The 26,472-nt window shown below is 42.5% G+C and overlaps 1 protein-coding gene across 1 annotated transcript in view; it reads left to right on the top strand.

Annotated features, from left to right (window-relative positions):
- Nucleotides 1–5,952: 5,952 nt before the first annotated feature.
- Nucleotides 5,953–26,472, top strand: part of DNAH7 (dynein axonemal heavy chain 7) — a 287,995-nt gene continuing 267,475 nt past the window's right edge. The window contains exons 1-5 of the mRNA XM_037913207.2: nt 5,953–6,085; nt 18,125–18,190; nt 21,562–21,670; nt 23,056–23,209; nt 25,694–25,787. Of these exons, the coding sequence (XP_037769135.1) occupies nt 6,071–6,085; nt 18,125–18,190; nt 21,562–21,670; nt 23,056–23,209; nt 25,694–25,787 (438 nt within the window). The 5' untranslated portion in view covers nt 5,953–6,070. The remainder of the gene's footprint in view (nt 6,086–18,124; nt 18,191–21,561; nt 21,671–23,055; nt 23,210–25,693; nt 25,788–26,472) is intronic.

The following is a 26,472-nucleotide window of genomic DNA, read 5'->3' as shown; positions in this document are numbered from 1 at the left end:
ATAAATATTGCATGCAACTTTAATCTCATCATCTCCTACTTTGCTGTATAAAACGAGCAAACAATCCTTGAACTGAAAGATCATGGTTACCATTCGCTAACTCACCACCTTTCCATATGTAATTTCCTGCATGTATTATGATTTAAAGTGATAGTTTAATGGCTGTTTGAAATTCTAACTTCATTTAATTGAACCTTGGAGTTATGATACTGTACAAAATATATATAAAAGTCATGCCTGTTATTTTAACATAAATCAACTCAACTGTTAACTTCAGATTATTAAATCCCTTACCAAAAGTCAAGTAACAATGATCCCATATTTGTGCAAAAATCCTTGACCCTCATTTTTAATAGTTCCATTAATCTCTCAGTGAATCAGCTGTGACTACCATATTGTGAACTAAAGTTCTAATGGGATATGCACATGTAGCTCAGAGATAAAATTCATTGAATAAATGAATATGCACCATACTGCTGGCATAAGGGTAGCTAGAGGGCTACAATTATGGAAGTGTTCTTACCAAATGATTTGATTTAATTCAGCTTGCTACATTAACTTGCACTGAATGGATTCAATAAGTGGAAATGCTACTTCATTTCCACCTCCCCCACTAAGGATCTGATATGACAAAGTGCCAAGTACTTTCAACTCCAACTTAAGTCAGGAAGTTTAGGGTGCAGCTCAGCGTGTCACAAGGTGTAGCTCATGAAAGCTTATGCTCAAATAAATTTGTTAGTCTCTAAGGTGCCACAAGTACTCCTTTTCTTTTTGCGAATACAGACTAACACGGCTGCTATGCAGAAATCTCTCAAGAACAAGAATGTAGTGTAAAGAAATTCCAAAAGGGGCAGAGCATGTGCACTAAGGTAAGTAGAGATGTGGGTGCAGCGATCTGTTTTATAACCCTAGGCAGTTTGGGTGTGATTTGCAAAAGCATCTAAGTGATTAGGAGCACAATTCACATTGAAAGTCAAATGACTTAGTCACTTAAAAAAAAAAAAAAAAAAGAAGTCTCACCCTTTGTGTGTTTTTCAACATCATAATTTTCCCAACTCAGTAGTGCTACTGGCCTGCAAGCTATCTAACTAATGAAGCAAAGAACAAAACTGAAAATAAGGTTTGTTTGGTTTTTTTAAAAAAAAGCAAAATCCAAGACCAAAAATTGCCCTCTTCATTGGGTGTTGCAGACACCTGAGATATAGCTGATGCACTAGCATCAGAGGACCATATTATTAATTTGCAAAGCACAGCTGTGGGTGTGCATATTATTTTAAAGATAAATAAAAATAAAAGGTCTCTGTCCCGAAGAAGTTACAATTGTAAATTTCTAAAAGAGATAAGACAACAAGAAGGTGGTGGGAGAAATTTGGTAAACAAAATAGCCTGGGAGGAGAAACTGAGATATAGAGTACATTTTTTAAAGTTTCTAAGTGACTTAGGAGTTTATTCCTTTCAGTTTCAATGAGACTCCTGTGTAAAGGGCACAAAAGAAATGTAAGGTTCTTATATAACCCAAGTAGGGCCAACTACAATCTAGCTTTATATTCGTTGTTTATTATTAAAGTCCCAAACATGTCTAATATGGTTTAGAAACTGTAACTTTTGCATTTGTTTTAAATTTTACTGTGAATTTAAATGTACATGAATATAGGGTTTTCTACCTTATTTCATTAAACTTCAATAGTAGGCAGAGCTACCAGTAAGAACTGTCTTCAAATAATGGAACACTGCTCAGTTTTCCTGTCTTCAAAATGTTGCCATTTCCCTCTGTTCCGCTCCCTAACCATCTTCTACCTTGCCCTTTACCCTACCCTTTTGTACTTGGAGTGAATTCCTCTAATCTAAACTAGTCTTTTTATAGGTTACAATATATACTATGTGTACTTTGGCTGCTAAAGGTGGACTCTGTTTTTCCTTGTGTGTGTGTGTGTGTGTGGGGTTGGGGGTGTGTGCAGGGTTTGTTTTTTAACATACATTCTGCAGTAGAAACTTTTATTGTATAGGCTCTTGCCTCATCCTTTCATTGTTTTTACTCTGGTGCTTCCCTCCCACCCCGCTTATTTATAAGAGATTTAATTGAGTGATGAAGTTGTTCTGTTTTTTGTTTTGCGTTTAGCTGAGTTATTTTTAACAGCTTGGTTGTTGGATTTCTCATAAAAGAGAGGTGTGGACCAAGCTCAGGACTTGGGAGCTAAAGACTTCCACTTTTGGTACTGAATCTTTCTATGGCCTTGGGCAAGACTCTTTAACTCAGTTAATATAGGTTCTGTTTAAGTTAAAAGTACTTAATTGTCACTTTAGGAATTTGATTCAAACATTCTGCAAGTGACAGACAAGGCAGCTGCATTTTTGAGATCAGTAAACCTGTGTGGAGGGGGGAAAAAGAGTAGGAAACAATAACATAACCTAATCTGAACTTCTTAGGGACTTCTGTGTAAAGGAGGAAATTCCTATGGACAATGTGAAAGGAACAGTTATTTATAGAAAAAATTGTAATGCTTTCCAGATCCTGAGATTAAGGACTAAATAAAATATGACTAGGTGAGACTCCTAATGGCTTTTCATTGTGATTCTTTGAACCATAAATATGAATTTGCTGAATGAGCATTTACTGATCACTGAAAATAAAAATTGTTACAACTTATGTTGGCTTGATTGTATGCTTTAGGAGAATTATTGGAGACATGGAAATGTGCTTAATATATGTTGCTACCTTTAGGATCTACCCTTGCTCCACAATAGCTGAATCCAATCTGCTCTACGGATTTCCCTTCCTACATTTTCAGGATGACCAGATTGGCAATATTTGGAGCAGGCAGGGATGTGTGTGTCCGAATACCCAATGGTTAGGGCACTCACCTGGAAGATGGGCAACGTGGAATCAACTCCCTGCTCCATATCACGCAGAATGGGAATTTGAATCTGTCTCCCACATCCTTGGTGAATGCTTTAACCATTAGCTGTTTCTCCTCAGCTGTGTTCTTTGTGGATTAGGCATGCTCTGAGAACATCTATCAGATTAGGACCTGCAGGTCAGCTAGGTAGGGTACGCACAGTTTGTAAATGCCACCAGGACTTAGGCAGGAGCTGGGCACCAAGCAGCTCAGACAGTTTTGTGTATGCACTTTGGCAGAAATTTAGGCACCAGGGGACTTTATTAGCAGAAACTTAGGTGTCCAGGAAATGTTGGCAACTACTGTGTTAAGTGGCAGCTGAGTGGGGATTTTTGAGGATCTAAATTTTGGATTTAGGTACCTTAAGTAGTAGTAAGAGCCACAAAGGTTTAAGTGCCTAGCTCTGAGCCTTTCTTGAATTTGCAGTTCCACACACTCCCCTTTATATTGAGCCATCCACTTGATAAGCTGTACCTGCAACTGAGACTTCCTCTCATGACCACAAATTCTTTATCATTGAAAGAGCAGAAAGGGTCACTTTCTGGATAAATATGGTAACTGTAATTATTAATGTAAAACCTTCTACTTATTGAAATGTTCAGACTGTATGCTCTGTTTCACACTTGTAACCTTTTGTCAAATTAGAACTGGTTGCTGATATAGTAACAACATACTTTTCTAAAGAACTGGCAGATCAAATAAGGAAAGTTTTTCTGTTGCCCCAAGCAATAATGTAAATATAGTTATGTAACTAGGAAGTCACTGACTAATAAAACAGGACAAGCTGTTTTATTGGACAAATAAAAGGATGAAGTATTACTTTAGATAGTCATAGCACTTTAGATAGTGATAGCTTTTTGCTTACCTGATAAAAACCAAAATATGATCAAATAAATAACATAACCATCTGAAGCATATGACGTACAAGGCTGAAAGTCAAGTGAACGTCTTCCACTGAGTAGTGCTCTCAGCCCCATCCTCCTGTGCATCAATTTGGTAAGCAGCTGTCTAATTTGGTGACTCATATTGCAAGTTATAACACCCACTGACTTCACTGAGTCTTGGGGACTGCCATGAACTCACAGGATTGGGCCTTGCTGTTTAAAAAAGAATGGGCCAGATCTTAAGCTGATATAAATCAGCATAGCTCCATTAAAATCAATTTCATCCTATTTCTAAGGATGAAACTTTCACTTAATATCACTATAAGCAAGAACACACACACTGTTCAAAAGAATGATTTTATAGAAACTATAGTATCAGAAAAATGATATAAAGCAAGCATATGTGAAATTGGTTTCCTTTTAGTATGTGGTTGTTTAATATAAAACTATTTTGTCATCCTGTTGAAAATGCCCAATAGCCTGTGATGGATGTTAGATGCGGTGGGATCTGAGTTACTACAGAGAATTCTTTCCTGGGTGTCTGGCTGGTGAGTCTTGCCCATATGCTCAGGGTTTAGCTGATTGCCATATTTGGGGTCAGGAAGGACTTTTCCTCCAGGGCAGATTGGCAGAGGCCCTGGGGGTTTTTCGCCTTCCTCTGCAGCATGGGGCACGGGTCACTTGCGGGAGAATTCTTTGCACCTTGAAGTCTTAAACCACAATTTGAGGATTTCAGTAAGCGGCTTGTTACAGGAGTTGGTGGGTGAGATTCTGTGACCTGTGTTGTGCAGGAGGTCAGACTAGATTATCATAATGGTCCCTTCTGACCTTAAAGTCTATGAGTGTATGAAAACAAAACATGGTCTCAGCTTACATACAGAAACTGCACCAATTTAACTAAATTTGGTTTCTAAATTGATTTAGTTCAATTGGTGCAATCCTTGTGTGGATACAAACTGATTTAAGAGTGTCCACACAGAAGAGTTGAATTGAGTTAGCCGTATTGATTTAGTACCAGATTTGGTTAAATTGGTGCAATTTCTGGGCATAGTCCAGCACAAGGTCTCACTTTTGTCCTCAATCTCAATGAAGACAATAGCAACATTCCATTGACTTCAGGGGAAGCAGGACCAGACCCCCAAGTTTACCAAGCAGAAAACACTTCTTCACATGTTAATGCTTGAATTGTGGTGGTGTGGGACAATGAAAATTGTAACTATAAATCAGTAGCAAAGGAGTACGTTGTCATGTTTCTGGTGTTCATTCCTGAATATACTGTTTTTCCTTTAGCAGAGCATTTCAGTTTTAATGTTGAACGTACACCCCTCAGTGGCCAAAAGAAGCTAATGCAATTATCAAGGAAATTAGGTGTCAATAAGAACTTATACAGAACTGTTTTCTTATTTAAATACGATCTTTGTTCCTCTCTTGGTGTTGACCTGTTAATTGCAGGCAATGTGTTAAGTTTGCTCTCTTTGACTTTCTAGGAATCATTCCAAAATCAATACAAAAAATTATTTTGAATGTTGCAGAACAGCAGACAGTTTTGTTTTGTTGTGACTGTTTACTGTTAGGGAGGTGGATATTTCACCAGGAATATTAACAATATTTGTTGACAGGTGAACCAAGCTGGGTGAAGTTACGTCTTTTACGGGACCAACTTCTGACAGGCTGACACAGAACTCTTCACTGTGTGCCTGGGCGCCTGCGTTAGTCTCCTTCGCCATCAGAAGGGCTCTGTGTCTGCCAGGGACCTCTCACACTCCATGACTTTCCACGACCACCCACCCTGACTTCTGCAGGGGCCAGTGTGGTTGACCCCAGGGCTGCCCAAGCAGCTGGCTCCAGGTACAGCCACCCCAGCTGCTGTTTACGCCTCGGCGGCCGGTAGGAAGGTGCACGGCTGCGCCTGAACAACCGAAATACCCAACCCCGAGCCCCTGTCACAGAGTTTGGGGGTGGCCCTAAAGCCGGGCCGGGCTGGCTGCTGGGCGGGCCTTAGAGCGGGGTTACTGGTACTGGGCGCTAACGTTACAGCCCAACGCCAGCCACCTCCTAGGGGCGTGCCGAAGCTCCGGGCCAATCAGGCGCGCGCACTGCCGGCGAGGACCGTTGGGATTCGCTCTGCGTCTCGCGGCGGAGGCGGAGCCTGGGCCCGAACCGCTGCTAAGCAACGGGGCTTCCTTCAACACAACAGCCCCTCCTCCTCCTCCCGCCGGCGACTGGGCCCTAAGGGAGCTGGCAGGAGCTTGCGTGGGAGCGGAGCCCCGACCAGGAGGAGCCGCAGACATGGGCAGCGAGCAGGTGAGGGGGATGGGTCTTGGGACGACCTCCCCACGCTTGCGCAGCGGCTTCCATCCCCGCTCTGCCCCATGCCCCCTACAGCGACCCCCCAGGCCTGTGCTGACCGCCGCCCCCACTGACGTCCTTGTGCCCTGCACAGCAACTCCCGCCCCCGCACTTCCCCGCAATGACCCCCTGCTCCGCTACAGCGACCCTCCCACTCAACTGCCTTCTCCTCTGCCCCCAGTGACCGCTCGACCTGTACTGCTCTCCCCGACCGCCAACAGCAACAGCCCGCCCTGCACTGGCCTCTCCTGCCCCCCACACCACCCACTCCCTCAGAGACACCCCCGCTCTGACCTGCCCCATCCTGCACTGACCTTCCTGTGTCAGCCACCGCTGTTCCCCCGGCTCATCATAGCCTCCCGCTAACTTCCACAGTGACCCCCCCGCCACTGCAGTGACCCCCCCTGTCACTGCCCCGACCCGCTTACTCCCTCTGCCCGCTATTACCCCCCCGCCACTGCCCCGACCCGCTTACTCCCTCTGCCCGCAGTGACCCCCCCTTCCACTGCCCCGACCCGCTTACTCCCTCTGCCCGCAGTGACCCCCCCGCCACTGCCCCGACCCGCTTACTACCTCTGCCCGCAGTGACCCCCCCGCCACTGCCCCGACCCGCTTACTCCCTCTGCCCGCAGTGACCCCCCCGCCACTGCCCCGACCCGCTTACTCCCTCTGCCCGCAGTGACCCCCCCGCCACTGCGCCGACCCGCTTACTCCCTCTGCCCGCAGTGACCCCCCTACCACTGCCCCGACCCGCTTACTCCCTGTGCCCGCAGTGACCCCCCTGCCACCGCCCTGACCCGCTTACTCCCTGTGCCCGCAGTGACCCCCCCGCCACTGCCCTGACCCGCTTACTCCCTCTGCCCGCAGTGACCCCCCCGCCACTGCCCCGACCCGCTTACTCCCTCTGCCCGCAGTGACCCCCCCTGCCACTGCCCCGACCCGCTTACTCCCTCTGCCCGCAGTGACCCCCCCGCCACTGCCCCGACCCGCTTACTCCCTCTGCCCGCAGTGACCCCCCCGCCACTGCCCCGACCCGCTTACTCCCTCTGCCCGCAGTGACCCCCCCTGTCACTGCCCCGACCCGCTTACTCCCTCTGCCCGCTGTGACCCCCCTGCCACTGCCCCGACCTGCTTACTCCCTCTGCCCGCTGTGACCCCCCTGCCACTGCCCCGACCCGCTTACTCCCTCTGCCCGCAGTGACCCTCCCGCCACTGCCCCGACCCGCTTACTCCCTCTGCCCGCAGTGACCCCCCCCGCCACTGCCCTGACCCGCTTACTCCCTGTGCCCGCAGTGACCCCCCCTGCCACTGCCCCGACCCGCTTACTCCCTCTGCCCGCAGTGACCCCCCTGCCACTGCGCTGACCCGCTTACTACCTCTGCCCGCAGTGACCCCCCCGCCACTGCGCCGACCCGCTTACTCCCTGTACCCGCAGTGACCCCCCCGCCACTGCGCCGACCCGCTTACTCCCTGTGCCCGCAGTGACCCCCCCTGCCACTGCCCCGACCCGCTTACTCCCTCTGCCCGCAGTGACCCCCCCGCCACTGCGCCGACCTGCTTACTCCCTCTGCCCGCAGTGACCCCCCCCGCCACTGCCCCGACCCGCTTACTCCCTCTGCCCGCAGTGACCCCCCCTGCCACTGCCCCGACCCGCTTACTCCCTCTGCCCGCAGTGACCCCCCCGCCACTGCCCCGACCCGTTTACTCCCTCTGCCCGCTGTGACCCCCCTGCCTTTGCCCCGACCCGCTTACTCCCTCTGCCCGCTGTGACCCCCCTGCCTTTGCCCCGACCCGCTTACTCCCTTTGCCCGCAGTGACCCTCCCAGCCACTGCGCTGACCCTCTTACTCCCTCTGCCCGCAGTGACCCCCCTACCACTGCCCCGACCCGCTTACTCCCTCTGCCCGCAGTGACCCCCCCTGCCGCTGCCCCGACCCGCTTACTCCCTGTGCCCGCAGTGACCCCCCCTGCCACTGCCCCGACCCGCTTACTCCCTCTGCCCGCTGTGACCCCCCCGCCACTGCCCTGACCCACTTACTCCCTGTGCCCGCAGTGACCCCCCTGCCACTGCCCTGACCCGCTTACTCCCTCTGCCCGCAGTGATCCCCCTACCACTGCCCCGACCCGCTTACTCCCTGTGCCTGCAGTGACCCCCCCTGCCACTGCCCTGACCCGCTTACTCCCTCTGCCCGCAGTGACCCTCCCTGCCACTGCCCTGACCCGCTTACTCCCTCTGCCCGCAGTGACCCCCCCGCCACTGCCCCGACCCGTTTACTCCCTCTGCCCGCTGTGACCCCCCTGCTTTTGCCCCGACCCGCTTACTCCCTCTGCCCGCTATGACCCCCCTGCCACTGCGCCGACCCGCTTACTCCCTCTGCCCGCAGTGACCCCCCCGCCACTGCCCCGACCCGCTTACTCCCTCTGCCCGCAGTGACCCCCCCTGCCACTGCGCCGACCCGCTTACTCCCTGTGCCCGCAGTGACCCTCCCAGCCACTGCGCTGACCCTCTTACTCCCTCTGCCCGTAGTGACCCCCCCGCCACTGCCCCGACCCATTTACTCCCTCTGCCCGCAGTGACCCCCCCGCCACTGCCCCGACCCGCTTATTCGCTCTGCCCGCTGTGACCCCCCTGCCTTTGCCCTGACCCGCTTACTCCCTCTGCCCGCTATGACCCCCCTGCCACTGCCCCGACCTGCTTACTCCCTCTGCCCGCAGTGACCCCCCCGCCACTGCCCTGACCTAGCTTCTTCTCCTACAGCTCTCTGTCACCCCCTGACCTCAACATCTGCCCTCCACAGTTACCTTCTGCCTCTGTGTTGACTTCACCTCCCCCGCCCCTGCACTGATTTCACCCTCCACTCTACAATGATTTCTCTGCTGTTGCAATAACCTGTGACACCTTGTTATTGCTGCTGCAGCCTCGAGGAACTCATGTGCCCACCACCACTATTGTGGTTACCTCTTGTGCCCCTTGCCATCACCACTTGGCATTACTCTTGCCTACTGCTACCTTGTTCCCTTCATGTGCTTGCCACAGTTGCCATAATGACTGTGTATGTACTTGTCACCGCCTCTATCTTTATATCACTTCAGCCAGGCTTCTATCACTATCACCATCTCATTTATATCACAACACCCATATGTTATAAGATTTCAGTGCGTAATCAGATGTTGCCGTGTTTCATCAGATTTTTTTTAAAACAGAGTAAATGTACGTGATATTTTACAAATGGAATAGGATATGTGCCCTACACCTATAAGTTTAGGGTAGGCAAGACAATGGGCACCAGTAGGAAAGAGTGAGGGGAGTTATAGCTAAGAAGAACAAGGTGTTAAGGATTCATGGAGAAAGTAGGATTTAAGGAGGAGAGAAGAGGTGCTTGGCTTAGGGTTGCACATGTAGCTCCTCATCTGGCAGATATTTATGCATGGTCTTAACTTTACCAGTGTAAATACTCCTAAAATCAATAGTACTACTGCTCACAGTGGGAAAGTTAAGTACATGCATAAGTCTTTGCAAGATCAGGAACGTAGGGAGTATTGTAACTTCTTCCCCTCCACCTGGTAACTCCATACAAGACAAGCCAGAATAAGACCTAGAGTGTTTGTTTTTCAAATAGCCTGATAATAGAAGCATAGGATCATACGCAGAATGTGTGCATACTTTTAAACAGAGGAGGGCATTCTTTTACTTCAGTATTTCCCTTATGTATGGTTTCAGGCTAGCTTTGTTACTGAAATTTATGCTAATCTAGCATATTTAGGGGGTTTTCTTTTGAACTGGATGGAATTTTTTTATGTTTTGGCTTAAGTAAACAGACTGGATTAAATTTTTTTAAATGACTTGTTTTTCCTCTCTGACATTCACTTAAACACACATACTTTTTGAGTAACAGAGCAGGTGGTATAACCATATTTGTTGAAGGAGACTTTAACATTCATCTCATTAGTGGAAAGTTGATTGCAGGATGATATCCTCTAGTAAAATGAAAGTGTAGTGTCTGTACTCTGAATTCTTTTAAATCAGGTATTCAAAAGTGATATGATATCCTCCTTGCAGCTATTCATGTAATTTTAAAATTAGTTTTGAAATGTAAACATAAACTGACATTTTGTTTCAGGGTTGCTGTTCTTACAGCATGTTTAAGGGGCAGAGCTTTCTCTAAAGTCATTATAAAATGTATAACATTATAAACTGCAGAAGCAAGTTCGATGGTAGCTTGGTACAGTTTGCTGCATATGGGAATTCTTATATGAGGGAGGGAGCATGAACAGTTTAAGATTAAATTAAATTATTTTCAGAATTATGCAGGGTATAAACACTGCATATATAATGGAGTGCTGATTTGCAACTTCAGCTATGAATGTTAGCAGGTGGCTCCATAGTGAAATTATATATCTAAATACCTGTTAAAGATCATCTCACACAATCAAGATTAAATAGAAATACCATCAATATTAAAATAATTCCACTATAACCCACATATTTAGGGACTTCTGGGGTTTGGTTTATTATAGTAAATACACACAGCAAACTGGATAAGGAATAGTGAGGCATACATTTTTTTCACTATAACTGAACATTGGATTTAACCTATGCATGGCACTGTCAGCGCTTCTTTGGTTGCGTTATCAGTTTAACTTTTTACATAAAAAAAATTCTGTACTACCTTGCTCTTTGTGTAGTCATTTTACACTTGTGGTGTAAAATGCTGCTATTCTTATTTTTGCTAGTGTTTTGAATCCACTTTTCACAGGTGTAAAAAAATGGCTACACAGGGTGCTCTTCTGCCCTTGAAGAAATCTTTCACATTGGATCTGTTATTGGGATCTTTTATTTTAATGAATCTGCACACAGAAAGACTGAAATAATAATTCTGAGAGATGTTGGCTGCCTTTATTCATCTGAGGGGAGTATTAACTGTGAAATTCATTGATAATTTAAAGGTCACCTTTGATTCTTTTACTGCGATCATTTTAACAGAAAAAGCCAGCTACTATATATTTGTGGGAAGAGCTTGCATAGACCTACTATACTTTTTTGCCCTGCAGCCTGTCCCCTGTTCAGCAGAGCACCTTTCTCACTCTCAAGAAGAAAAAAAAATTAAATATAATGTGAATCTACATTTATGGTTTGAATTTAAATAAATGTTCATAAATTAATTCTTAATAATTGTGTGAAAAGTTAATAGCAGTGGGCTGGAGAGCAGCAATTAACTTTTGAATTTATGCCACTGTTTCATTGATTTATTCTAGTAATGCTATCAGAACTGAATGGCAAATAGATTGAAAAGCAAGGCCCCTTTACTACATTCTGCAGATGCATGTGAATGGGCATCTGCCTATATGTGTCCAGGCTTGGGAGACAAAAATGCAGAGGAGGGAATGGTGTCTCCCCTAACCCTGTGGAATCCCCTATGCAGGGTTTGGGCTCTAAAGAGTTAGTAGGTTGAGAGGCTGGCTGGGCTCTGACAGACTCTTCCCACAAAAAAATTATGGGGGAAGAGTCTGCAGTAACTTGTGCTGATTTCATAATGCAGAGGGGTAACTTCCTTCATGGAAGTACCTGTAGATGGAGAAACTGGCTGACAGTATGGCCTGTGGAAACTTTGCTGCCCCAACGCTAAAACAAGACTCCGGGGCTGCCCAGCAGTGTTGAAGAGGCGCAGATGCAAGATCTGTGTGGCTCTCAAGGGCTTATAGGTGGAACCATCAGCCACTTGTATTGGTCTAGGGTGAAAAATCCAGTCCTGTGGTGGAAGAATTGTTTTTTTCACTCTTTAATTTTTCCTTTTGCTATTCTGTCACTTTTAAAAGCTTCTCTAGGTTTGGAAAACTTAGAGTGAAAAACTGAAGAACAAACAAACAAAAAAACCAACCAGAAAAAGTGAGGAAAACCCCTGACCACATAACATCATTAATTGGGTTGCGTTCAGTGGAAAACAGGAAATAAAGGGGTAAACAATGTGGAAAATCATTTTATTTTTTTATTTAAAATCAGAACATTTGGGAAAAACTGAAAGTACTTTGCAACAGTTTTTGGTTTAGAAAAAGGCAATTTTCCATCAAAAAAGTTTTGAATGAAAATTTTTGACCACTATTTTATTATCATAATTGGATTAAGCGGTGTCAAAGGGGGCAGGTGACAAAAGCCCAGGGGGAAATATAAAAAAGGTGATCTTAACAGAGGTTTAGATGTTGTGGGAAGACATGAAAAACAGTAGGGTCATAGGAGCAACAAGAGGGAAATCAGTGAGGGAATCGGCTCAATATCTTAGATATTTATACAGACTGGTGATCTGCTAGGTCACCCCAGTCCTAGACTCCTGGAGCTAGCCTTACCCTGGCTTGCTGTGAGAACCCCCCACTCCCGGGCTGTTCACGCACAGCCTCTAGCATGTAAGCTGCTCCGATGCCTCTAGCATGTAAGCGAGTGAGCACGTTTGGCCAGCCACTGCCTGGATTGTGCAACCGAATGACACTAACCAATATCTCCAGTCCCAGATGCAACCCTAGGAATCTCTGTCTTGCGGTGTCCAGTTATGCCCGCTGGACGCTGCAAGCTTCTATGCGTTTGTCAATTTAACAAAGAAAGTGATATGTACCAGGCTTGTTATCCCAAGGGGAGTCTCTGACATGCTTCAAACCAAATGCACTGTTTCAGGTAGAATAAACAAACAAATTTATTAACTACAAAAGATATATTTTAAGTGATTATAAGTCAAAGCACAAGACAGATTTGGTCAAATGAAATAAAAGCAAAACACATTCTAAGCTGATTTTAACACTTTCAGTGTCCTTACAAACTTAGATGGTTCTCACCACAGGCTGGCTGGTTGCTCTTCAGCAAGGCTCTCCGCTTTGATCAGTGCTTCAGTCGCTTGGTGGTGGTGTCTGTAGATGGAGGTGGAAGAGAGAGAGCATGGCAAGTGTCTCTCCCTTTTATCATGTTCTTTCTTCCCTCTTGGCTTTGCTCCTCCTTCAGAGTCAGGTGAGCATTATCTCATCGTAGTCCCAAACTGACCAAGGGAAGAGGATGGCTCACTTGAGAGTCCAGCAGATCCTTTGTTGCTGCCTAGGCCACTGTCTTTTGTTCCTGTGAGGCTGGGCTGGGTTTGTCCCATACATACCCTAATGAGGTGTGAACTGCCCCTCTGCTCCTGGAGAGTTTTGCCTGGGCTTGTTTTAAGCCATAAGGACACATTTTCAGGCTCATAACTATATACATGAAATTACAACCTATAATGTTACTATAACAATAATGCTCAGTGCATCATGAGCCTTCCAAAGACATCCGACATGACAAACTTTGCATTGGATACCATACAATCATATTATAAGGATGAACATGGGGGTGCAGGGTGTTCCCCTGAGGTACAGAGCAACACAGAAGGAAGAATAGGAAGAGGCCAGTATGGCTCCATCAGAAGCTCTTTAATAACTGGAAAATCAAAAAGGAATCCTACGAAATGTGGAAACATGGACAAATTGCTAAGGAGGAGTACAAAAGAATAGTACAAACATGTAAGAACAAATCAGAAAGGGTAAAGCACAAAATGAGTTACACCTAGTAAGGACATCAAAGGCAATAATACATTAGGAGAAGAGAAGATGAAGGAAAGTGTAGATCAGAGGTGGGCAAACTTTTTGGCCCAAGGGCCACATCAGGGTTACGGAATGGTATGGAGGGCCGGGTAGGGAGGGCTGTGCTTCCACAAACAGCCTGGCCCCTGCCCCCATCCGGCCCCTGCCCCCATCCACCCCCTCCCATTTCCCGCCCCCTGACTGCCCCTCTCAGAATCCCCAACCCATCCAACTCCCCCTGCTCCTTGTCCCCTGACCACCTCTCCCGGGATCCCCTGTCCCTAACTAACCCTCCAGGACCTTACCCCCTATCCAACCCCCCCTGCTCCCTGTCTCCTGACTGCCCCTCCGCCCCATCCAACTGTCCCCTGATTGCCCCCCGGGACCTCCTGCCCCTTATCGTATCTCCCCTCACCCCCTTTACCATGCTGCTCAGAGCGGCAGGACAGGCTTATTGGAAAGCCTGGGAGGTGGGCGGGCGCAAGCTGTGCTGCCTGCATGGTGGCATGGCGCTGGGGGAAGGGCCAGGGGTAGTTTCCCCGGCCAGGAGCTCGGGGGCTGGGCAGGACAGTCCTGGCCCGCGGGCTGTAGTTTGCACACCTCTGGTGTAGATACTTTTTGAGGAAGGAGAGCTCGTAACTGATGACATCAAGAAAACTGAGGTGCTTAATGCCTATTTTGTTTGTCTTCACTAAAAAGGTTAATGGTGACTAGATACTCAGTGCAGTTAATACTAACAACAAAGGGGAAGCAATGCAAGCCAAAATAAGGAAAGAACATGTTAAAGAATATTTAGATAGGTTAGATGTATTCAAGTCAGCAAGGCTGTCAAGTCAGCATGTATTGATGAAATTCATCCTACTGTACTTAAGGAACTAACCTAGCTGAAGCGATCTTGGAACTGGTTGCACTTATCTTTGAGAACTCCTGGAAGAAGGGTGAGGTCCCAGAAGACTGGAGAAGTGCAAACTCAGTACATATCTTTAACAAAGGGAACAAAGAAGACCTGGGGAATTATAGACCAGTCAGCCTGACTTTGATACTAGGACATTCCCCAGGGTGAAACCTGAACTGCTGTGTCCCCTTACCTCTCCAGCCTGGGATGCCTTTTACACTGCTTTGCTAGTGAACAGCAGACCTCTCCAGGCTTTGATCACTCACAGCCACCAGCATGCAAAGTCACTCCCAGCTGAGTAGATGAATTCTATGCCCAGTCATCCATGAATAGATACAGAGCAACAACCACATATCCCTCAGTCCCAGCCTTGCCCCTCAGAAATGTGCATCTTGTACTGTTCAGTAGCCCACTGGACCATAGAAGCTCATAAATTAGTCCATCATTCCAATAAAGTGGAATGAATATGTATCAACCTTGTTGTCTCAAGTGGAGGCTTTCCAAACACTTCAATCCAAATATATTGGTTCAGATAAATCAATAAAGAAATTTATTAACTAGAGAAAGATAGATGTTAAGTGATTTACAAGTGATAAGGCATACAAATCATAGTTGGTTACAAAAGAAAAAAGCTTTCAACAGTCTGTCCTGGATGGAAAAAACCTCCAGGCCAGGACCACTCTCCCCTAGGTCAGTGATGCACCTTTGTCTTTCAAGGAATCTTGTTGCCATGAGTAGAGATGGGGGAGGAGAGGTGTCTAGAGCAGGGGTGGGAAAACTACAGCCCACTGGTGAATAGCCAGTTAATCAGATGATGGTCTTTAAGCACCTACCTGGCATGCCAGTGTGCTTTTGTCTTCGAGAAAATGGTCTGATAACGTTACCTAGAACTACAGCATATTTCACTAACAATCATGGCAACATCTCACAATTTTATATGCAGTGATATTACACACATTTCAGTAGGTAATAATATTCAGCAGATTGTGCTTTTTCAAATGATACCTCACAAGGCATACTTCGTACACAATATATCCTATCATAAACAGGGGTGAACATGGAGCACAGTGTGTCACAGATACCTGGAAAGATACTGGAACAAATTGTGAAACAATCAATTAGTAAACCCCTGAAGGAATATATGGTTATAAGGAATAGCCAGCATGGATTTGTCAAGAACAAATCATGCTGAACCAACCTAATTTTCTTCTTTGACAGGATTACTGGTCTAGTGAATAGGGGGGAATCAGTAGATGTGAGATGTATCTAGATTTTAGTAAGGCTTTTGACACAGTCCTGCATGGCTCATTTCATAAGCAGACTACAGAAATGTGTTCTCGATGAAATTACTGTAAGATGGGTGCACAACTGGTTGAATGACCATACTCAGAAAGTAGTTATCAATGGCTCATTGTCAAACTGAAAGGGCATATATAGTGGGGCCCTGTTTGGGTCGGTTCCGGGTCTAGTGCTATTCAATATTTTCATTAATGATTTGGATAATAGAGTGGGGAGTATGCTTATAAGATTTGTAGATAACACAAAGCTGGGAGGGGTTGCCAGGTCTTAGGAGGACAGGATTAGAATTCAAAATGACCTTGACAAATTGGAGAATTGATCTAAATTCAACAAGATGAAATTCAATAAAGACAAGTAGCACTTTCTACTTAGAAAGGAAAAATCAAATGCACACCTACAAAAGGGAGAATAACTAGCTAAGTGCTGGTATGCTGAAAAGGATCTGGGGTTATAGTGGATCACAAATTGAATATGAGTCAATGTGATGCAGCTGAGAAAAAGGCTAATATACTTCTGGAGTGAATTAACAGGAGTGTTGTATGTAAGACATGGGAGCTAATTGTCCCACTCTACTCAGCACTGGTGAAGCCTCAGCTGTAGAACTGCATCCAGTTCAGGCACCACACTTTAGGAAAGATGTGGACAAATTGGAGAGAGTCCAGAGGAAAGCAACAAAAATGATAAAAGGTTTAGAAAACCTGACCTATGAGGAAAGGTTAAAAAAACTGGGGAGGTTTAATCTTGTAAAAAGAAGACTGAGGGGGCACTTAATAAGTTTTCAAATATCTTAAGGGCTGTTATAAAGAGGACAGTGAACAATTGTTCTCCATATCTGCTGAAGGTAGGACAGATGAGTTTAATCTGTAGCAAGGGAGATGTAGGTAAGATATTAGGAAAAACTTTCTACATATAAGGATAGTTAAGCCCTGGATTGTGGAATCCCCATCATTGGAGGTCTTGAAAAACAGGTTGGAAAAACATGTGTGAGGGATGGTCTAGGTTTACTTGGTCCTTCCACAGCACAGGGGGCTGGATTTGATGGCTTTTCGAGGCATAGGTGCTGACTCTGTGGGCACTAAAAAAATAATGGGTGCTCAGCACTCACCAGCAGTCCCGTGAATCAGCTCCTCTCCCTCACCCCCACAGCCCTCCCTCCCACTGGTGGCTCTGCTGATTAGAGCCTCCTCCTCCCTCCCAGCATCTCCCTCCCGCCATGATCAGCTGTTCAGGGGCATGCAGGAGGCATGGGGGAGGAGGGTGGCAGGAAGAGGTGGAGGGAAGGGGCAGGAGCTTGGGGGGAGGGATGGAGTGGGGGCGAGGCCTGGGGTGAAGCAGGAGTCGAGCACCCCTCAGGAACTGTGAAAGTCAGCACCTCTGTTTTGAGGCCCCTTACAGCTCTACATTTCTGAGAGTCTGTGATAAACATAAAAGACAGCATAGGGTTGTTTCTGTTATCTTGTGTGGAGAAAGGTATGTTGTGTATATGTTGACAAAATATTATTATGAATGATTGCTGGTATGAAGTGACTCTTTAAGGGTATGTTTACAGTACAGCTGGGAGTGTACCTCCCAGCTCTGGGTAGACAGACTTGTACTAGCTCTGCTTGAGCTAGCATGCTAAAAATATACAATATGGACATTTTGCCATGGGTGGCAATTTGGCTTGCCACCCAAGCTCAGATCCAGGTGGGCTTTGACTCATGTGGCTAGCCCGAGCCTCTGCCCATGATGCGGCTAGGATTGCTACCTCTCAGGTACAAAAAAACCCAGGATATCTGGGATGATCCTGAGTCCTTAACACTGCACAGCTGGCATGATGTACTGAGCACCCTGGGACACATATTTCCTGGGACAGCCGGTAGCGTGTACTGAACATCCTGGGACAGCTATCTCAAAAAAGGGACAATTCTGGGAAAACCCAGACAGGTGGTAACCCTAGCTGCTGCAGCCACACTGCTATTTTTAGAGGAGCTAGCATAAGTCTGTCTACCCAGGCTCCCAGCTGTATGTATGCTCCCAGCTACAGTGTAGTCATATCTTTTGAAACCATCATCTACAGATGTTAGGGGAAATGAAGTGAGTATATTTGTGAAAATTATTGGACAGAAAACAAAAACAAAATTATAGTGTAAATTATAAGTTTTAGCATGCTTAGAAGTTTAGTATTATTAGTTTAAATATTTATATAATTTATTTTCTTTTTGTTCTTTTTTGTAGCCCAGACCAACTGGGAAAGGAAAATTATTGAAGACGACTGTAAAATTTTTGCCACAGTTGGCTCAGGTAATATTTTTTAAATTTTTTGTTTTAACAACTTTTTATTTTCAAATGTGCAGCAAAGCATGGGAGATCCCACATAGAAAACTGGACCTCATTGCAATGTATACATTGAAAACAACGAGGTTTTACATATATATACAAGAAGTATTTGGAAAACAATTAAACTAGTTAACTTAGATGAGCAGAAAATATTGAAAAGAATAAAAGATACAGACGAAAGCTATAAAATAAATGTTATAGAAAAATTGGAATATAATTCATTCTAATATCTTGAAGCCTCCACAGTCTAGCTGTTTTGAGTGGAAAGGCAACATGCAAGTAATCCTTCAAACACTTATGCATCTGCTTAAATTTACTACCATGGGTAATCCCATTAAGTGGGACTGCTCACTGCAGTGAAGTTAGCACATGTGTTTTTATAGGATTAGGGCCTAAGTCTCTTTTCAGGCATGTACATTTGTTGCAGTCAATGTAAAGTGACAAACAGTTTTGAGATAAATGTTTGCAAAAACCGCTTCCATATTTCAGTGAAACAGGGGACATCTACAGAGCATGAATAATTGGCCGGATTCATCCTTGTATTATTTTAGTTTTATGCCAGTGCTACTTTTCTGAAATTGGCTGTTTTCAGACTGGCTTGAAACTGGAATAATGCACTGGTGAGTCAGGCTCAGTGTTTCTAATTCAAAAGATATCAAGATTTTCAAAATGTCTTGTTAGGAATGGATATTTCACAATATTTATTCAGAATTGGTTTCAAGTAGTTAAATGGGAAATGTAGCCCAGTCATTTTTTAAAGGTTTATTCTAATAAAAAGAGTATATGTGAAAACTCAATTTAATACTTGCCCCAAATGGAAAAAATGTGGTCAGTTTCCCAGATTAGTCAAACCATCGTATATGCTTGTGCTAAATGTATGTGATACATCGATATGTGGTAATGTGTATGATATGTTTCACAGGATGCACAAAACCATAATGAAAGACAACTTGTATACAATTGTCAGAAATTCTGCATGTATTAAATATCTGGTGTTGGATCTTTTCAAATGTGTCCAGGAGAATAGAAAAAGAAGGCAAAATTCAGGAAAATCTTTTTAAAGAAAATCTTAAGAGACTAGCAAAACTTGGTCACCTGGTAGTGCTTGGTAATTAAACTAAGGGTAAAAAAGTTTTTTGGAAATTTGGGAATATTTTAAAGTGGTCATTAAAGACAACAAATTAAATATTGGAGGTGATTCTTAATGCAAGTTTCACCATATAATTACTACTATATTAAATGAAATTTTAATCACTTTATCTCTTACATTGTTACCTGACATTTTTAACCTTTTGTGTATATTTAATTTTAACATGGAATTTAGGTCATGTTGAGCTTGTTTAAAATAAAACTTTATCATGTTTGGATGAAGAAGACCTAATTAAAGGATTTAATTGAGCCCCAATCTTACTCCTTCAAACAAAAACAAAATTTAAGTTTTGAACTTGGGGGAAAAAATCTGGATTCAGACAGATGATGGGTAGAAGAAGCATTTATGGATTAACATTTAACCATGGGTAGGATTTCACAAGGGAGGACATGTAAGTTATTTTAATATGTCTGAATAAGAAAGGGAAACTTAATAGGGCAAAAAAACTGAGATATATTTGGAAGTTAATTCTGCTTCTGTGTATGAAAACTGCCAGATATCGCTGTACAATAGCTCTGATTTAGTCTTTGGCATGTCTTTGTAGACTAAAAAGTTACAAAGATTCGAGATCCTCTCCCTCAATTTTCTGACAGCCTAAAATTGCAAAGGTAGTACAGAATCATATCTCTGCCTGAGGGGTGCCAATAAGGTATAGGTATGTGTAACAGGGCAGGTTCCTTTCCCATCTTGGAGTTCCTCACAAACTATCTTGGATACCTCTTCATTGTCAACATCATTGTGAGTTTTTATTTGTGTTTGCCACCATCACATCCCCATGCAGCTCTTCTACCTGAAGCATCCTTCAATCCTCAGCCCTTTCTCCAGGGAAAAGAAAGGGACTCTGGCTAGGAAGATTTCTGTCTCCTTTTTCACTTCCTTCTTGTGCTTTTTAACTACCTTCTCAGCTGATGGGATAATTAACCTCTTAGTCATCAGCCGACAGTCTGATTAGGTAGTTAAGTCTTCTACCCTTCCATCAGGGCTTGTGGGGAATTAGATGTTGGCTATCGGTTCTCTGTCACGGTATGTTTACGCTATCTGGGAGATGTGATTCCCAGCACGGGTAGACTGATTCGTACTAGCTCACTCAACCTGGCATGCTAAAAATAGTAATGTGGCCATGACAGCACAGGTAGAGGCTTGGGCTACCCTCCTGAGTCCAAGCCCATCTTACTCCCTGGCTCCAACCTTGGGCAGCTAGCCTGAACCACTGCCCATGCTGCAATGTCCATAATGCTATTGTTATGGTGCTAACTCGAGGTGAGCTAGTGCATCTGTCGATCTGCACTGGGAATCACACCTCCCAGTTGCAGTGTAAACAGTCACTAATAAGGTTTCTTAATTTTTGAATATTGCTGCCCCTTGAAAAGATAAAGGCAATGCTTTTGAGTAATTGTGAGGGCAGTGTAGTTAAGGCTGAGAAGCCATTTCCTTTACAAACATATTTCCAGGGACATTGGCCTGGGAATAATAATAACAAAAAAATTCTAGGCTGAAGGAGCTGTTTAAATAAGTTACACTTGAGAAAGGTAGTACTGGATTCTTGTAAGCAGTGTGAGATTTGCTAAGCTACTGATGGCTGAATATTGTACCTTATGTTATCTTGCCATGCAGTTAGGACCTCCAAAAAGGGCAAGAACCAGGAAGAGAAGCCTTTTCTTTGTGTTAAAAAAACAACAAAAAAAAAAAACATTGAAGGGGATAGGTATCCTGGATCCCAAATACTATTTTTTTGGCAGCAGAAGTTACATAAATTGATTGTAGATTTCACCTGGGAGAAACTGTTGATATCTACGGTACTCGACCAGAAAAAGATTTTATTAAACCTCTTTCCCCCGTTTTCTTACCTTTTGCTTTTTTTTCCATATTGCTCTTATCTTCATAAATGTCTGGGGTCTGTCTTAGTAGTAGGTATATACTGTTAACTTACTCCAAAAATTACTAATAATTTATAATAGGCATAAACATAATATTTTATTCTGGGGTTCTGAATGATTATCTCCTGTATTTAAAGAAAAATAGAGCATTTGGTTTATTTTTGTGTTGCTTCGTTACTATTATTGTATGTTATGCGGCTGCTGTTTTCTTTTGTAATGTATTGTGTTTTTAAGTGTGTGTCAAAGACATGTAGCTGTCTCTTGCTATTGTTATTTTATAAAGCTAAAGAATAAAATATTTATTTCAGGTAAGCTCTAAGCCACAATGGCAGCAAGCTTCTCCTTCATTTCATCTGAGAAAAGAACAGAAAGATGATGAGCCAGATCAGTTTGTTTTCAAAAATGAGCTTTCACCTGGTAAGATTACCACTCAGTATTTAATCAACAACAAAAAATTGAGGAAAAAATAGTGTAAAATTGAGTTAATACAAGATTATAGAGTTAGGAGAATAGAATTTTATTCCCAGATTGCCGCAGTCCTCCTATATGATCTCAGGCAAGTCACAATCTTTATGTGCCTCATTTTTTTCCTTTGTAAAATGGGTACAATGATACTTACCTATCTTACAAACATGGTGCAGGTAAATGCATTAATGTTTGTAAAGTGCCATAATCGCCTTGGATGAAGAATGCTGTAGAAGTGCAAAATATTGTTTATTATTTTATTAGTATTTTTAGGGCTGGAAAAGTGACTTGCCTGTTTAGTTCAACATTGTTCATTTAATATTTTCTTTATCAGAAAATAAATAGTTCCAGCTGCTAGCATACAATTGTACATTACCGAAAAGCCATTAGTTTAGGCAATAACTTGCCATAACTAGTTTGCCATAACTAGTCGAACAGCAAAGAGAATCCTTACAATATTTGCATATTTTAATATACTTCACTTAAAAGATTGTATTGAGATCTAGTATAAAAAGAGTTTATACAATGATGTAAGTTTCCAAAAGTCAGATTCATTTTTAGTATATCTGAATATTAGAAATCCTTAATTATAATTCTTCATACTGTTTTTTCTTATCAAGTATCCTTTGAACCAGAATATTTGCTTTAAAAATTGAATTTTTAGTGTTGTACAAAATAGTTTAACTTAGTCTCTCCAACTTTTCATATTAGTAAATTATGGAACCAGTCTTACTTTTATTGAAGGCAATGGAAGAACGGTTATTGACTTCAGTGGTGCAGAATTGTGTTGTTTGATTTTTTTTTTAATGAAAAAATCATCACAGTAGTCAGTAAAATGCTGCATATAGTCAATGGATGAAATCTGGGCCCAAATGAGATCACTGGCAAAACTCCAGTTGACATCAGTGGAGCCAGAATTTCACCCAAAATCTACAAAAGAAATGTAGTTAGAATATAGCTTTACTTTAGCAGTTAACAGAAATGGGATTCTGTATCCATGATAAAAAAAAACAAACAAACCAACCACTGGTCAAGAATACTTGGACCTATTCACAGGAAATAAAATTAAGAAATATTTTAAAATAGTAACTTTACAGATCTAGAAATAGATTTTATAGAAATATTCTTTAACAGTTTTACAGTACAAGCAGGTATTAGTTTTGTTTCAGTAATTTTGCTGCAAATGATGTAGGGTGTGATCCTGAAGGATGCTGAGAAATCTCAACTTTCACTGAAACAAATGTGAGTTGAGAACTCTCAAAACCTTTAGAAGGTACTCAGCACATTGCAGGTTTGGGCTCATAGTTTGCAACTTGCATATATATATTTCATGGAAGGAGAATATTTGGAGGAGAGGAATAAGAGACGCAAGATACAGGACTCTGCAGTTAATGAACCAGTTGCTGGAACATCAACTTCTAAAGCGCGGAGCAGCTATCATCCAAAAAGAGATCGTGAAAATTTCAGAAGTACTCTTGTTAACATCATCATGTGAGTTTTCTTGTGTTTGTATAAATGCATTTTTCCTTTTCAAAGGTGAAATGAAATTTTTAAAAGTGTTAATATAACAAAAAGTTTAAGATTGCAAGACAATAACAGATTATGTATATGAATGCAAAAAATGACCCCAGTTTAAGAAATAAAAACTACCAGATAAAATGCTCTTCTCTATACTTCTGTTGATTCCTCTAAAATTGGGAGGTTATATGAGTAATTTATGAACTGCGAACACTGGGATTTAACCATATTATTCTTTTGGGGAAAGAAAGGGCAGGTATTAGAATTTGGATTAAGAGTAGATTTGGTAGCTGGAGTTTATTAGGTGATCAAAATCTTTTAAGATTTGTGTTGGATTCAGCAGGGAATATGTGATGGATTCGGGCTGCTTATTAGTTTTTCAGAAAGTGCTTGTTCATTCCTATTTGAAACATTGTTTCAAGTGTGATGAAATTACCCAGAAATGCACATCCTGACATTTTTTATTTCTCATGTGACACTTTTTAAGCATAATTATCAGCTGAGCTCCACTGTAGTTTCATGACTTGGACAGAAAGCTGTGATTGTGGACACTGATATTATTAAAACAATGAGGAGTCCGGTGGCACCTTAAAGACTAACAGATTTATTTGGGCATAAGCTTTCGTGGGTAAAAAACCCACTTCTTCAGATGTATGGAGTGAGATCACTCCATGCATGTGATCACTCCATACATCTGAAGAAGTGGGTTTTTTACCCACGAAAGCTTATGCCCAAATAAATCTGTTAGTCTTTAGGTGCCACCGGACTCCTCATTGTTTTTGTGGATCCAGACTAACATGGCTACCCCTCTGATACTGGTATTATTAAACTGCATTTAGAATATTCCCAGTTGACTAACTGAAGTCACACTTGTTATTTTATAATACAGCAAGGAGTGATATCCTGGAAAATTTCTGTATATCAGCAGTTTGTGAATCTGGAAGATATTTAAATTTGTTTTGTCACTTTTATCCTCTAATGAGAAATGATTTTCCAAAAAAAGATAATCGCTAAATTAGTTCACTGTAAGGATGTGTCACTATAATTAAAATGGATCTTTAAAATATTTTAAAGTTATTCTAAAATCGTAGTAACATACCCTGAAGCTTGTGCTACTCCAAAATATTTTCCTTCTTTCGTAAATACATCAACCTTTACAATGCCCTGAAGATGTTTATAAAAAACATGTTTTGTGTTTTGTTTCCTTAAATATTTAGCAGTTTGGAGAGAGTTTCTTGAGGCATTGACCATCTTTTTATCTGGCTGCACAGATGCAGAAGTGCCCACAGCATGATTGACAATATTTTATTGCCATAAATGAACCATTATAATATGGTAAACTGTGGAATAAAACTATCCTTCTGATAAACCATTCCCCAAAATGAAAAGAACTGGTTTGATAAATCCTGTTACTTAACATAATCTGGAAATTTTGTAAACTAAATATATTATAAATATTAGTTTTTCTAACTGAATATATTCTTCATTATGTGTTCCTGCTGCTAAGGTAAGAACGAGATGGACCAGCTGAATACTGGTATGAAAATGTTGACAAATTCAATAAAACAGAAAGCCAGAATCTAATCCCATAGTTTAGCATAAAGCAAACAAACAAACAAAAATGTATGGGTTAGAATTTATTAACTGTGTAAATATAAAAAATATTTGACTAGTGTAGTGCAATTATAATAACAAAGTTGTGGCAATGTTGGATAATGAGGGACATATCTCCTCTTGAGGAGCTTTCTTGTTTTCTTTAATATTGTCGACTGATTGCAGTGGATTAATTTAAATAACTTCTTAGAATATATTTAACATTCTCATAATTATAAGGCCATTTTTTCACAAACCATGGGTTCGAGTCTGCCAACTTTAATTACATGAATAGTCCTTGCTAATATGACTAGTCCCTTGATTTGAAAGAAATTACTAAATAAAGATACCTTAACTGAAATTCTAGAAGTATTTCTTGCTTAAATCTTACAATTAGATTTGTTTTCAAAATATGGTCAATAGGCACAACAGTTCCCTATGCACATTAAAGGCAGAATTGAGAACTACACCTGTGAAACCTTAAAGAAAAGGTATTTAGAAACTATTCCATTGTCTGGAAAAATATTTGGGTCCATACAGAATTCTTGATTATACTTATGATTCAGGTGGTGGCAGTCATCATTCTGTTGACCATTGCTGAGATATGATATGGTAGCTTTTAGAGATGCCAATACAGTTTGTCTGAAAAACATAGTGCATAGTACTGACACAAGGTGGGTGAGGTAATATCTTTTATTGGACCAACTTCTGTTGGTGAGAGACACAGAGCTGTGAAAGCCCAAAAGTTTGTCTCCGTCACCAACAGAAGTTGGTCCAATAAAAGATATTACCTCTAATATCCTGGGACCAGCATGGCTACAACAACACTGCATAATGCATATTATGTCATTTTTGTTTTGTTAGGCAGCAAGACTTTACCCTGGAACAGCCTGTTTCACTAGATGAAACCCAGCCTCCAAGAACGGGTTCTCCTACACCCATAGAGAAAGACATTTTGGTAATTAAGACAGTGTTGTTTGCAATATTATTATAAATGATTGCTTTTTATTTCACTGAAATAGTGAGGAGGTGACTAATATTCTGAATTTGTATGGCAGTAGGCACTTTAATTGACATTAGTTTTATTTTGGCATACAGTACAGAGGTCTTATTGTGGATAATTTAAAATAACTTTTTTTTTAGCAAAAAGAACAAGGAGTACTTGTGGCACCTTAGAGACTAACAAATTTATTTGGGCATAAGCTGTCGTGGGCTAAAACCCACTTCATCAGATGCATGCAGTGGAAAGTACAGTGGGAAGATATATATATATACAGAGAACATGAAAAAATGGGGGTTTCCATACCAACTCTAATGAGACTAATCAATTAAGGTGGGCTGCTATTAGCAGGAGAAAAAAAATTTTATAGTGATAATCAGGATGGCCCATTTCAAACAGTTGACAAGAAGGTGTGAGTAACAGTAGGGGAGAAATTAGCATGGGGAAATAGTTTTTACTTTATGTAATGACACATCCACTCCCAGTCTTTATTCAAGCCTAATTTAATGGTGTCCAGTTTGCAAATTAATTCCAGTTCTGCAGTTTCTCATTGGAGTCCGTTTTTGAAGTTTTTTTGTTGAAGAATTGCAACTTTTAGGTCTGTAATTGAGTGTCCAGGGAGGTTGAAGTGTTCTCCGACTGG

The sequence above is a fragment of the Chelonia mydas genome, chromosome 11 (genome assembly GCF_015237465.2).
Source record: "Chelonia mydas isolate rCheMyd1 chromosome 11, rCheMyd1.pri.v2, whole genome shotgun sequence".
Taxonomy (NCBI): domain Eukaryota; kingdom Metazoa; phylum Chordata; order Testudines; family Cheloniidae; genus Chelonia; species Chelonia mydas.
This window is presented reverse-complemented; position numbering and strand designations above follow the sequence as displayed.